Below are 13,368 nucleotides of genomic sequence, written 5' to 3' on the forward strand. Positions count from 1 at the left end.
ACTGCTCAGACACCTCTTCAAACTTCTCTCCCATTATTCCTCCAGTGCTTCCACTCAGCTATTATACACATGTCCATGGAGCACCCCTTACCTGCCTATATTACCATGTCCTGGAGGAGCAAGAGGCTAAGGAAAAATGACAGGGAGTGGTGAGGAGGGGGAGGAACCTTAACTTTCAAATGCTCCTAGTGGAAGAGTAAATTAACACACTCCTGAACCTGGCCATATGCACACTGCTTGACTCAGGATTTTCACATCTAGAACAGACCCAACAGAAATGTGCTCCTGGATTCAAAAGACATGTGTAAGAATGTTCATGGCAGCACTGATTCTAATGGACCCAAATTGGAAACAGCCCCAATGCCCACCCACAGCAGAAGAGATGAATCCATTGTGGTACATCCATGCCACAGAACACTGAACAAAGTGCAGCTACCCACAACAACATGAATGCATCTCACAGACATCGTGTTGAGTGAAGGAAACCAGACAAAAGAATACACACCATGTGATTCCATTGAAAGTTCAAAAACAGGCAAAATTAATCTGTGGTGTTAGAAGTCAAGCTAGTAGTTTCCTTTGGGGTGGGTGACAGCAAGAACATACAAGAGAGTTCCTCGGGGTGGGGGTGGGTGGGGTGCTCATCTTCTGTTTCATGATCTGGGTGCTGACTACAGGGGAAATTCCCTTTGTGAAATTTAATTTAGGGGTACATGTATTGTTCATGAACTTTGTCTATGCTCTTCCTCAATAAAGTTATAAAAATAAAGAAAATTGGGTAAAATGTATTTCTTCAATCAAGAGGCTAATGCTCTGATTGGGGTGCAATTAAAGAAACAACCAACTAGAATCCAAGAGTGGAATATGTGCAACAACAGGGGGTCAACCATGAGCTGTGAGAGCCCAGAAAGCCCTGGCCAGAGACCCTGACCAGCAGCTCAAGGATGATGTCCTCCAGGAGCCGGCTTCTGAGCTGAGCCCCAGAGACCAACTGGGCAGCCGTGCCCTCCAGGCTCAGGAAACCCACAGTCCTTGGCTGACTACAACAGAAGGTAAGTGGAAGACCCCGGCAGAAATGAGGCTGGAAATTCAGGTAAGAGACAAATTCTGGAGGCTCTGGTGTTGGGTTGAAAAGGGAGGGGGGCTGTGTTTTGAAAGTGTCTTCATTAAGGAAAACACAGTCTTTTGTTTTTTTAATCCTATAGCAGCATGAAAAATAGCCTGGAGAGAAGAGAGTGGAGGCAAGGAGGCCAGGCAGAAGACTACTGCCTGTGGTCAAGGGTGACTGAAATCCTCAGATCAAGGACGACAGAAACCAGGGCTCAGATGACTCTTGCCAGGAACCAGATTCCTTCCCACACATAGGGGGGCTTTCTTCCAGAAGATTCTGACTGCCAGGGAGCCAGGCCAGAGCTTGGGTCTTCAATGCTGACTCTGTGGGCCATGTAAGAAAGCCAGACAGCAACCATTCACTCATTCGATCAATCAAAGTGTATTGAGCCCCTACTCCACGGCCGGCACACGGTGTGTTGGAAACACACTGGGATTTGAGACAGACACAAGGCTAATTGTTTAGAAGGGACAGCAGACATGGAGAGTAAGTGTATTATGATAGGGAGGCCCAGCATGCTCCAGGAACAGTTGCCTGGGGACCTGACTCATGGGGAATGCCCAGGGAAGGCATCCGAGAGCCCGGAGTAGGACTGGGGCCAGGGACCAGCAAGAGAAAGGTTCACCTTTGGCCCACCGAAGTTCTCATTTCAGATTCCAACTTCCTGGGCCCTAGAGTTTCAAGCAATTAAGCTGCACTGGTGACAGAAGGAAGCAGGAGTCCTTTGAGCATGAATGGGAAGGAAGCCGGTTTGACAGAGCAGCTTCCGAGGATGGCCCCATAGGGACTCAGTTAGAAAGCTCTCGGAGGTTTGTGGCCAGGACTTCTGAGCATATCTGCTTTTCTTACAGTGGAATTCTGGCTTCTGTGATAATGATCTGCAAGCTTCTCTTCATGGATTTACCACGAGAAGGATACTAAGATCACATCCTTCTCTCAGGCTAAGGGTGGGGGGACTTGCTGGAGTCTAAACAGAGACTTGGGGAGGAAGGTGGAGGGCCTTCTCACCAAGCTCTCTCCCCACAGTGAGGGGAGGAGGGACTGAGGAGGAGAAACAACTCAGGGCTGAAGTGTCTCCACTCAGAGCTGACCAGCTGACAGCACGAATCAGCGTCTCCAGGGGTTCAAAGTACAGAGGAGAATGTAGATAAAAATGGGCAAGGGAGATGCAAAGGCCAGAGTCCTTAAATATTCTGTTTGCCCGTAAGTGTCTGGGAATGCAGTTGCATTCTTCCCCGCCCTCTCTGTCAGCTTACTTCATATTATCCCCTCCTGATGCTTTCCAAAAGACCCTCACACCTCTTATGTATTTTTCCCTCAGGACATAAAGAAAACTATGTCACTCAACAGTCACCTGACTTGTGTAAGGACTTGAACTTCCTATCGAGTATTCAGTGGAAGTAACCCAGAGCCAGAGGGCAGAGGGTCTGGGGTCTGGTCCCAGTACTGTCACTAACTTACAGTATGGCCATCACCACTCTGGCCCTCAGACTCTTCCTCTGAGAACGGGAAGGGTACGACACTCTGCCTCGGATGGAGGTGGTGAGTACACAATGAAGTCATACGTGATTTGCCTAAATGGTATGCCAGTGTGATGCTGTTTGTTACACAGATAGAAATCTGTCAGGTTTATCCAGATCACTTTACGGAGGCCAAGAGGCCAGCTGGAGAGCACAGCTGGACCTGTGGAAAGGTCCCATCAGCAGCTTTATTTGGTACAGTCCCCACTTGGAAACCATCAAGAGCCCCACACAACAGCATGGATAAATCTCACAAGCATCCAGTTGAATAAAAGAAACAGTTCACCAAGGAATATGTGCAGTATGACTCCATTTACTTAACATTCAAAGTCAGGCAAATTAAACTGTATTGTGCAGGGATGTGTCCATACGGGTAAATCCATGAAGAGAAGCTTGCAGATCATTATCACAGAAGCCAGAATAGCTGGTATCTCCTTTGGGGAAGAAAGAGAGAAGGGGCTTGCCTTCTGGAAGACGGGTGGGGAGGAGGGCAGCTGGGGGGCTGGCGCTCCCTGCTTCTTGCCTTTGAGAGGGACTTACATCTTTGTTCCCTTTATAATTATTCTTTAAACTGTTTTATGTAGTCTTCTGGATACGACCTATCCTGCAAGTAGAAAATAAATGCATCTGAAATAAACAGGGAGCCATTCTGAATTAGAATAATAGCCTCAGAGGTCCACTTCCTCAATTTTATAAATGAGACTAAAGCCCAGAGAGGTTACAAGGTTTGCTCAAGGTCACACAGCCTGCTACTAGTCAAACTGCGACTAGAATGCAGCCCAAGGACTCCTAGCTCAGTGTTCCTCCACCCCTTCCACCTCTCTGAAGAGGCCTCCTAATAGGAAGGTGGGGGGCGCAGTTTTAAACCTGGTGGTTCCCTTGTGTCTCAAAAAAGAGAAAGGTGAGTTAGTGGCTATATAATAAAGAGCTGCTGGTATAATCTCTGGGGATCGTAAACAATTTTCAAATGGAACTTAAAAACATTTAAATTTCTGTCCCCAAAGTTACATCATCATAATGACAAAATTACAAAGAAACAAGTATCAGAAATCTCTGGAAATTCTGCCATCTCAGGCCCCGTCTGACTTTCAGATGGTATCAGGATGAAGCTGGCTTGAAGGGGCTGTGGGGGAGAAGGAAGGATGGGAGCCAGCAAGTCTGCCCCTTTATTGACTTACCCACCTGGCCTAGGTGAGCCCCCAAGCCCTGGGACAGTCGGGAAAGGAACCCCTGCTATCTCTCTGAGAGCTTTTTTGTTTTGTTTAGAGGTCAATTACTTCCCATTTGGGGAACTTGTGAACATTAAGAGGCGGCTGGAGTGACGGGTCTGAACGATGCTGATAAGAGGCTGATTGCTTACAGAGGGTTCTCTGGTGAAAGCCTGCCTTGGATAAGCTGGGGTCGGTGAGACAGACACACAAAGGGGCTGCTTTCAGGGCAAAGGAGAGATTACAGGGGGGAAGATGGGCAGCTGGGGGTGGGCCTGATGAGCTGGGAGAGCAATGCTTTTTAAAGTGACTCTGACAGGCAGAAAGTGGGGAGATGGGGCAAGAGAGCTTTCCTTCCTGTTTCTTTCATTTTGGAAAGAAATTGTTGGTTTCCTGGGAATCTCACACTTCCATGCTCTCATCTGAAGAAAAAGCCACATGGATGCACATGACAAGATGTTGTTAGTTTTGTCTTTGTCTTTTGTTTTTGTTTAGACCAGCAAATACGGATGCTACAGCAATCTGGAGAGCAAAATAGAAAATGCTGCAGGTCAATGGAACATCTAAAGGATCTTGGATGTGTGTAGAAGAAACCGCCCCCCCCCCAGCTCCCCGATCCACCCACTCCTTCGGCCACCTTAATGCAGCTTACAAATTTCCAGAAGCTAGCCTTGAATTGTATCTCAAACTTTTGTAAAATATGAGCCCAGCTGTGGCATTTGGCCCACTTACTTTCCTCCGTTCCTATGTTTTAGACCTTTCCTGGAACCTCTCCCAGTTAATCACGTCACTCCCACGCTAATCACCAGGCTTAACCACCTCTTCCAAGCATCTCCTCTGAGCACTGCAGCTCCCGCCGGGTTTCCTTTCTAGGGACAGAGCTTGATGTCTGCCCTGCTTGACATGCGGCATATATCACCTTAGATCCCTTTCTCATGCTCATCTCTGGTATCCAGTTAGATAGTAAATTCCTTAAGGGCGGTAGCCAAATCTTATTTTCTCTCATATTCCTGCCAGAAATGTTCAGCAGTGACTGAGCTCTGGTGATTGAACTATGCTCCCCTTCACTTACAGACTGGACCGCAGCCACTCTTCTTCCCCCTGTGCTTTTGCATGTGGTACAGAGCGTGGAGGGAGCGTGGAAGGCAAGGCCTGTTCGGAACATCACATGTCAGGTAACTGCCTCTTGGGTTACTTGTCTATGCAAGAAGGGGGTGGGAGGGCGAAGAAATATTGTTTATTAATTCCCTACTCTGTACCAAGGACTTTGCTAGATCCATACCATGGTGACCTACATTTCTAGGGTAAGGACCTTACACAAAGGATGACAACAAAGAATTTTTTAAATTGACCTACAATATTTTTGAATCTGATCTTGGAAAAATGTAATACAACTCGCTTAACAATGGAGGGACAGACAGATGGTTACACAGTGGCAATACTGAACTTAAACTCCACTGGCGTGAATTAAGACCAGTGTCCATGGGTCACTTTTCCTCGTTAGGAATAACTCCCAAAGGAAAAGAGGGATCATGACACTGTATGACAGTTTTCTCATGAAGGAGATTTTAACTATAATCCCTACTTTTTTTTATCTTAGCTTAATTGACCAGGAAATATTTGTTGATATTTCCAAATTTAAAGTATACATTCTGCACTTGTTAATATCAGAGGCACAACACTAACCATAGTTGAATGACACTGCAGGGTGTTTCTGAATGCACATTTATTGTCAGTGAAAATAGAGAAACAAAGGAGAAAAGGGATGAAAACAAAAAGGAGAGGAAATGTAAGTAAATGGTAGGAAGAAAAAATATGAACAATTACGCTTGTTTTTAGCTTTAACATATAAACTTTAAGAGATGTAAACTATCACTAGTCAGCTATAGTTTACATAGGACCAAGCAACTGTTTCCCACTTAGTAAAAACCACCAGGGCACATTCAGAAGTGAGAAAATACAGAGCCACTACCTTTTAATGAAACATTAGAATGTATTAAATAATGGAATTTAACTTTTCACAGGTTTGTGGGCCAGGGGATGAAGGACTAGAGTTCTCATTGTCTAAAAATGTTATAGAAGAAAAAAAAAAAAAGAGAGAAGAGCCTGATTTTCCTACTAGCACCTGCCACAAATTGATCTCATGTTCCCCTTATGTAAAATGAGTTTGTTTTCTGTCCTCACTTTGCATAACTTCAGACAAATCTGGAAAAGGGAGTCATAACTTCCCCTAATGTTCAGGCTTCCTACCCACCATGTTAGGTTAGGACTTACACTTGGAGGCCTCTCTCCCCACGAGTAATTGAGAAACAGATGATATTCTGAAAGAAAACCTTCAGAAGGAGAATGGGGCAGGAGAGAAGAAATCAGGTAACCTGTCTGTCCAGGGAATCTTGTGTGTACTGAGGACTGGGGGTGTCTGGGTTTCACTTTTACTTCAATTCAAAGTTGTTTAGAGGTAATGGAGAAGTGTGTGGGTTCTGATGGCCTATACACATGCATGCACACCCACATGTGTTTGGTATATTTACTCGAGAAGCTGCACACAGGAGAGAATAACAGAATGCACAGGTATTTCCCCAGGAAGGGAGCCCCACGGATTAGTACAAGTCCTCAAGGGCACAGCCTTGCCTGTTGGGAGAGAGGGGCAGTTTAAACCCCACAGGAGGTCGTGGCTCACACGACTGTCCCTCTTCCTGACCTCCAGGGTCCTCCTCTTCTGGATCTTCGTCCCCCAGCGCGAACCGTCTCCTTTTCTCGTCCTTCCCCCACCTGTTGCCTGTAATCGGAGGACAGGCCTTCTAGAACATCCCCATCCGCCCCCCCTAATGTCCCGGGGCTACACTATTAACAAGTCTCAGCCCCTGCGTTTGAGGCTGGAAAAGTCACCTGCCTCAGTTCTGCCCGGACACCCGAAAATGACAGCCGCGCCAGGGCTCCCCCTCTCTGGGAGCTCCCCGTGGGTGGCTGGCGCAGGCCCCGCGTTGTGTCCATGGAGAAGGTTCCCAGGGCCTTCCGCGGGGCTGCTCCCAAGGGCGATTCGCTGTCCCAGGGAACGTCGGGAAGCAGTGCCGTCGGGTCGCCTATTTCCTCCTTGGCTACCGCCTCTCAACCCGGCCGCGACCCACGGGTGGAGAGGCGGGGCGGAGACCCGGCCATGGCGGACGTATCCGAGTCAAGGCACCTCACCAGGCCCGCACACCCTGCAGCGTGGCCGGCAGATGGCTCTGCGGGCTGGCGCTCGAGCCACCCGCGCCGAAGGGCGCGCCGACCAGGGGCGCAGGTGGCGCAGGCGCCGGGGGCGCGACCGCGTAGCCCGCGCAGTAGCCCGCGCTGAAGGGGGCGCCCGCACAGCCACCGTAGGAGGAGAAGAGCGCTGCGGCCGCGCCGTAGGGGCCGGGGAAGGCCGCCGCGCCGGGGCGCAGGCAGGGCTTGCCGTCTCGCACCAGCACGGGCACCGCCACGCGGCGCGGCGTTAGCGGGCGGCCTGCCAGTTCCAGGGACTTGTCCTGGCGCTGCCTCTTGCACTTGTAGCGCCGATTCTGGAACCAGATCTTGACCTGCGTGGGCGTGAGCTGCAGTGCGCCGGCCATGTGCTCGCGCTCCGGCGCAGACAGGTACCGCTGCTGCTTGAAACGACGCTCCAGGGCCCCCACCTGCGCCTGCGAAAAGAGCACGCGCGGCTTCCGCCGCTGCCGCGCCCGCCGCTGCTCGGCGCCGTCCCCGCCGTGGCCTTCGCCGCGCTCCGGCACCCGGGTCCCGCCGCCGGGGGGCGAGGCTGCGCTGCGGCCGGGCTCTAGAAGCACAGGGAGGAACAGCGTCAGCGCCCAGCCTCGGGCTCACCCGAGCGATGCCCTCACTGTGGTTAAGGGACGCCCCTCGCCCCTGGCGGACTTCACTGCGCGCCCCTTGTCTCCCTTTTGCTGACTCTCACCCCTGTGCCAGGCCCATCTGAATGTCCCTTTCCCCCAAGCTCTTTGGTCGCTTTTGCACCTGCTGGCACATGTGTAGATTTGGATACTCTACGGCCCCCAGTGTACTTAATCCCAGACTCTTATTAATCAAGAGTCCAAAACAGATTCTTCTTCTTAGAGTGTCTGTATGTGGGTGGAGGACTGGAAGGCGGTTCTCTGAGACTCGATTCTAAAGTGTGGTCGAGTTTGGGGCAGCTTTTGCCTGGCGGGGGCGTCCAAGTGTGAGTTGTGGGGCCTATCAGACAGGGGCTGACTTTGGACGGCCCTGGGTGGAGGAGAGAGGGGAAGGGGGTGGGAAGGGAGGGAGAGGGGGCTGAAACTCCGTCACATGCTTGCAGGATGGCCAGTTCGTCTTGTGATCGGTTTGTTCCCGCACGCATCTCGGGGAGCTCCGCTTCAAGCCAGGAAGGAGTTCAGGCGGGAGTCTCGAATGTCTTTCACCGTCACCCACACATTTGCACACCCCCTTGTCTTGCAGGTCAAGCGCTCCACCGGCGCCAGGGACCCGTCCCATCTTTCTTGGAAGCGGTCCTTGTAATAAAACAAAACGAAATACCTTCTGACTCCTGATTCTTGGCTCAGAAACTGAGCTTCTGTCTTTGAGGGCCAAAGTTGAGATGCACATCTGGCTTTTTAAAAAGCGGCCTCTCTCTCCTTTGAGGTCTTCCTGGCACCCGTAAGGTGCTGGCTTTGCCCTGACTTCCCTTTCCCGCCCGCGGCGTCCTCGCCCATCACCCGGCGGCGGCTGAGCCGGGAGCCCGCCCCGCTGCAGCCTTCCTTCCCTTCCTCTCACCTCTCTGCCGTCTTGACTAAGCTCAGTTTTTACCCAAGGGTAGGTAGAGAGGAAGCGCTGGGTTTCCATGGAAACTCAGGCCAGGAGAAATCGAGGAGCGTGGAGGAGATGCAGGCTCACGGCAAGGCAGAGCAGGACACGTCTAATGAGAGCAGGGGCGGGTGGGAACCCGCCTCCAAATCCGAACCGCTCTGGCCCTGTCACTTGGGGAAATGGGGCTGTTCCGTACTCAAGGTTTGAGGAAGCAAAAACGTCCTTCAGAGAAGCTTGTGCTCAGAGAAACTGAGGGCGTGTCCTCGAAAAAAAAGGAAAAATGCTGACCAGGGTTTGTTTTCTTAGCAAATCGGAAAGTAACAGACCTTCAGCAGCCCTGTGGAACACCGTCTGCAAATCGCTAACCACGCAGATCGAGTGGCTGCACCCCGCGCGCTCCTGATCACAGTCCAGAGCCGCTCTCACCCTGTGTCCCTGAGAAGTGGGCGGGCGGGTCGGCTGAGGGCGGTTGAGGTGCAAGGAATCCAGCAGGAAGGCCCCTTCCGCGCGTAATCGGGGTCTGGCCTGGGGCTTCGTTCCCGGAGTCGGGCGCGGTCCCCTTCGAGGCGTCCTCGGCAGCAGTGGAAGGGAGGCCCCGGGGTCGCGTGTGTCGGAGGAACGCCCGCTAGGGATGCCTTCGCTCGCAAGGTGACACCAGCGGTCTGAGGAACGTGGCTCTTAACAAAACCGGAGTGAACACCGAGGGCCTGAACAGCACCCAGGAAACTGAGTGTTTAGAGAGTCTGCTCCGGAAACCTACAGGCTTCTTTGGGAACACAGCTCCTCGAGCCGGTGAATGACCCGCGCGCAGGTCGATGATAACTCCGAACGAGCCTCTTTGTTTACTTGGTTAGTCAGCGCCTTGAACAGAGGGGCGGTGCCACCGCCTGGCAGAGGAGGCCAGACCTTAGAGGCGCCTCTCGCGGCCTCCGGACACCCCACGGAGGCTGCGGACCCAGGTTCAGAGGTTTGGCGAGAAGAGCGGCTTTTTCACCCCTCGGAATGTTGAGCCTCCCCTGCCGAAGGTTCCCGCGTGCAGGAGCCAACGCAATGCAACTCCCAACCTGCCCCCCTCTCTTCCTGCGACTGGGCTGCGGGGGTGCAGGTGCGGGAGCCCTAGCTGCCCGTGCACAAGGTTGAGCTTCAGAGACCAGATGCTGAGACTCCGCCCGAGCTAAAACCCGAGCCGCCCGTAGGCTCCCAGAAGCGAGGGACTCAGACACCACCTGGTCTGACAGCCATTTCTCATTTTCCGGACTAGGCGCTCGGGCAGAGGAATCGACTGGAGGCTCTGCAGGCCACAAAAAAGGGCTTCTCGTGACCCCAGAGACGACTGCATTTCCACTCCCAAAGCTGCCCGAGGCTGTGGGGGTGCGCTTTTGGCCGACAGCTCGGGCGAGAAAGACTGGGAGATGGCAGGGAAGGCTGGTGGTGATGGAGCACAGCTAAGATGCGGCAGAGGGGTTCGCTGTGAGAGAGAAACACTGGGGTTTCTGGGAACTGTGACTGTGGGGCGGGGGTGATGCGTTTGTGACAAGCTGTGGGAATAGTGAGACTTTAAGATTCAGAAACTTATTTCGTTAGGGGCGCGTGAGGCACGGTAGGTGTCTGGAGAGGGTGGTAGAGAGGGCTGAGAGACCTGTCTTTTGGATTCTTCAAATGAGGGAAAATGGGGCTACGCCCTTGGAGCAGGGAAGACAGGGATACTCAACGAGCCAAATGGTAATGACTGTGACCCCCGCCCACCCCCTGCCCTCCAGCGCCCACTCACTTGGCATTCTGACCAGTTCCGCGTGAATCTCTGCGACTGTCTCACCGGGATCCCCAGGAGGCCCCAAGTCCTGCGTTCTGTCCCTTTGGCCGCGGCCTCCGCCATCGGAGTTGTGAACCTCTGACCTAGGTTCTGGGACCAGTCGCCAGTATTGAGAGTTTTCCGGGCTTCTCCGTGCTCCCCGGAGTTTCAAGGCCTCAGGGCCACTCTGCTCGCGCTCCAGCCTCAGGATGTCATTGACCGAGAAGGGAGTGGAGGTGACAGGGTTCAGCAGCATCCCGGAGGCGGAGAACTAGGGCGTCCCCAGTCCCCAAAGAGTGCAGTGCCCAAGGCTTCGCGTTTTGTCGCTACAGGCACTGCAGCCCAAGGTATGGGACAGACGGCCAGTGTCCCCTACCTCGCTTTCTTCTGGGCCATCCCTGCCGCAGGGCGACCAGGGCCCAGTGATGAGACCGCAGACCCCCATTGGTTCCCGCAGAAACCACGTGCTAACCCAAAGCTTCCTCCTCAGACGCTTTCTTACCGCATCTTCTAATTTCTTCCCAGCCACCAGCCCCCAGCCACCTTCCGGAAAGGTTTGGTTCGTATTGAAGCGTCTCAAAGCTAGGAAACGGGGGATAGAGGGCTGCGCGCGGCTTGATATCTCGGTGAATACGGTACGCGCGGAGCTTCTGAGGTCAAGCCTGGGTCCGCAGGGACTCTCCTAGTGGGTGTGCGAGGATGGGGGGTGGAAACTTTGCTCTGCAACCGGAGCCGGTTCCTCCCGCCAGGCCTTAGCTACCTCTCCACTCTCCTGGCAGAGGCAAACGGAGGTGGAGACCACTGGGATGCCGCGGGATTGGAGGTGCACGCAGGAGCTCAGGCGGCGGGGAGCTCCTTCCGGGAGCAGACTGGACGCCGAGGAGCGAGTTTCAGCCCGCTCTAGGCTGGACGGAGGGGGAAAGGCCTCATTAGAGGCCAGTTCTGGTCTGGGGAGTCCGGGGTCTCCACCCCCCGGAAGCGAAAAGAGCGTCTAGGAGCGATATTTGGAGAGCCCCTGCTCTCTGCAGGCTCCTAGAGTGGGTGGGGAGAAGGAAAGGTAATCGCCCTTGCTTGCATGACGGTGCCAGAAAAGGACTCATTTTCCTTTCATGTCCCTCAGTTCTTCCTCTTCCTCCCCTTTATCTTTCCTAAAGCTGATTGTCTTGCTCCTGCGCGCGTTTACCAACGTGGCGCTCCCGGAAGGGGTGGGAAGTTTGACCAGCATTAGATCTTCAGAAAAGAGCCTGGCACACGGCATGCCCCGAAGACAGGGAGGCAGGGTTGTGCAGTGGTTATGAACGTGGAGGTGGAGGCGTCGCTGCAACGTATCAACTGCGCGCTTTGAGCAAACAAAATATTTACCTATTTTAGGCTTAATTTAAAAATAGGGATAAGAATAGCCCACCATAGGATGACACTGAGAATTAAGTAGGATAATTTGTATGAAACCATTAAAACAAAAAAGAAAGCCTACTGTTGTTATTACTCATGCTATGCGGTTCAATCAAGAAAATATGATTGGGGGTCTGAAGTCTCAGCGCAAAATCCAAGTAGTTTAAAAATAGTTTTTAATCAAAATGAGATCTCAGTTCTTTTTGGGATTTCAGACTGACTGCTTCTTAAATAATCCTTCCTAGGCAAATTAATATTACAAGAACTGCTTGGGCATTGTTATTTCCTGAAATCCAGATAGACTGAACTCTTCTCCCTAGAATGATGGACGCATTTCTGCAAAATTCATGCAAAATTTCAGCAAATTTCATGGCCCAGCCAATTAATGATTTCTTACATATTGTATCATTTGATCTTTACATTGAAGCTATACCAAGTGTTTCCAATTTTTTTCTTTCCCAATGAGGAGTCGCGATCAGAGAAGTTAAGGACTCCTGAGATGGCCCAGCTCATAAATGGCAGGGCGCGCTGCAACTCCGGTCTCGCCAAAACAGCACAACCTCCACTTTCTTTTTACGAAAGAGACATTGCCTTGTCCTCAGAGACATCGAAATCCTGCGAGGACCCATACGTTTATTTAAAATAATTTTTTTCTGATTATAAAAGTCGTGCATCCTTTGGAAAACATGAAAAACAAGAGAAAGTTGAAAAACAAGTTCCACCCAGAGATAACATTTTCGCGCACTTCCTTCTTTGTATGTTTTTGCATGTATGAACTCACAGGGTCTATGCGAGTTTGTATATTTACAATTGACATCATAAGCACGTCCAGCACTTCATTGTTGTTTTTACAAATATATTTTAAAATGGCAACACAGTAGTCCATGTTATGGATAGACCGCAGTAGACTGTACTTTTAAATTGTATCTATTTTTTTCGTCGCTGTAAATAAGGCTTCAGAGAACAGTTTTGTACCTTATCCTTGTTAAGATTTTGAATGATTTCCTCAGAATACATATGTACAAAAACAATGAATCAAATATTTTAATGTTCATAAAACAACCCACGACTTCCTAGGAAAATAGGATTATCATATCCTCCTTGCCCTGAAAGTCGTAGGCGAATATGTGGTAGGTGGTTATTTACAACCACCCAGACACCCGAAAGATGGCGAATTTAGAACACTTCCATTCGCAGCGCGCCGACTAGGAGTTCGCGCCCTCTGCTCCTGTAGCCTGGCTGGGTCCGCGCCGTGCGAGCTGCGGCCGAGGGCGACCCAGGATGAGAGCCCCGGGTCGCACACCTGCCAGCCTCTATTCTGTGGTGGGATTCTCACGGCTGGCTGTCTTGCACTAGGAAGTCGCAGGAAGAAAAGACACCTTGAGAGACACGTGGCATCAAATGCCCCGAGTTCCAAACCTACATTCAGTTTCTTGGGAGGATCAAATGCGATTTGGGGGCGTGAAAAAGGTTTCTAACCTCTCACAAGCGGTGCAAACAGTTTTTTTTTTTTTTACGGAAAGGGCGGCCTCGGCTCCGGCGCCG

The 13,368-nt window shown here is 51.5% G+C and overlaps 1 protein-coding gene across 1 annotated transcript; it reads right to left on the reverse strand.

Moving 5' to 3' along the window:
* Positions 1-7,024: 7,024 nt before the first annotated feature.
* On the reverse strand, positions 7,025-10,687 carry NKX2-6 (NK2 homeobox 6). Its single transcript, XM_037024565.2, has 2 exons — positions 10,411-10,687; positions 7,025-7,635 (listed from the first exon to the last, which is right to left on the reverse strand). The coding sequence occupies exons 1-2, from the start codon at positions 10,685-10,687 to the stop codon at positions 7,025-7,027; spliced, it is 888 nt and encodes a 295-aa protein (XP_036880460.2).
* Positions 10,688-13,368: the final 2,681 nt, after the last annotated feature.

The sequence above is a fragment of the Manis javanica genome, chromosome 3 (genome assembly GCF_040802235.1).
Source record: "Manis javanica isolate MJ-LG chromosome 3, MJ_LKY, whole genome shotgun sequence".
NCBI classification, from domain to species: Eukaryota; Metazoa; Chordata; class Mammalia; order Pholidota; family Manidae; genus Manis; species Manis javanica.

Coding starts and splice junctions, on each gene's coding strand:
- NKX2-6 (XM_037024565.2), bottom strand. CDS start 10,687: ATGCTGCTGAACCCTGTCACCTCCACTCCCTTCTCGGTCAATGACATC. Junction 7,636..10,410: donor GGAACTGGTCAGAATGCCAA/GTGAGTGGGCGC, acceptor CTGTGCTTCTAG/AGCCCGGCCGCAGCGCAGCC.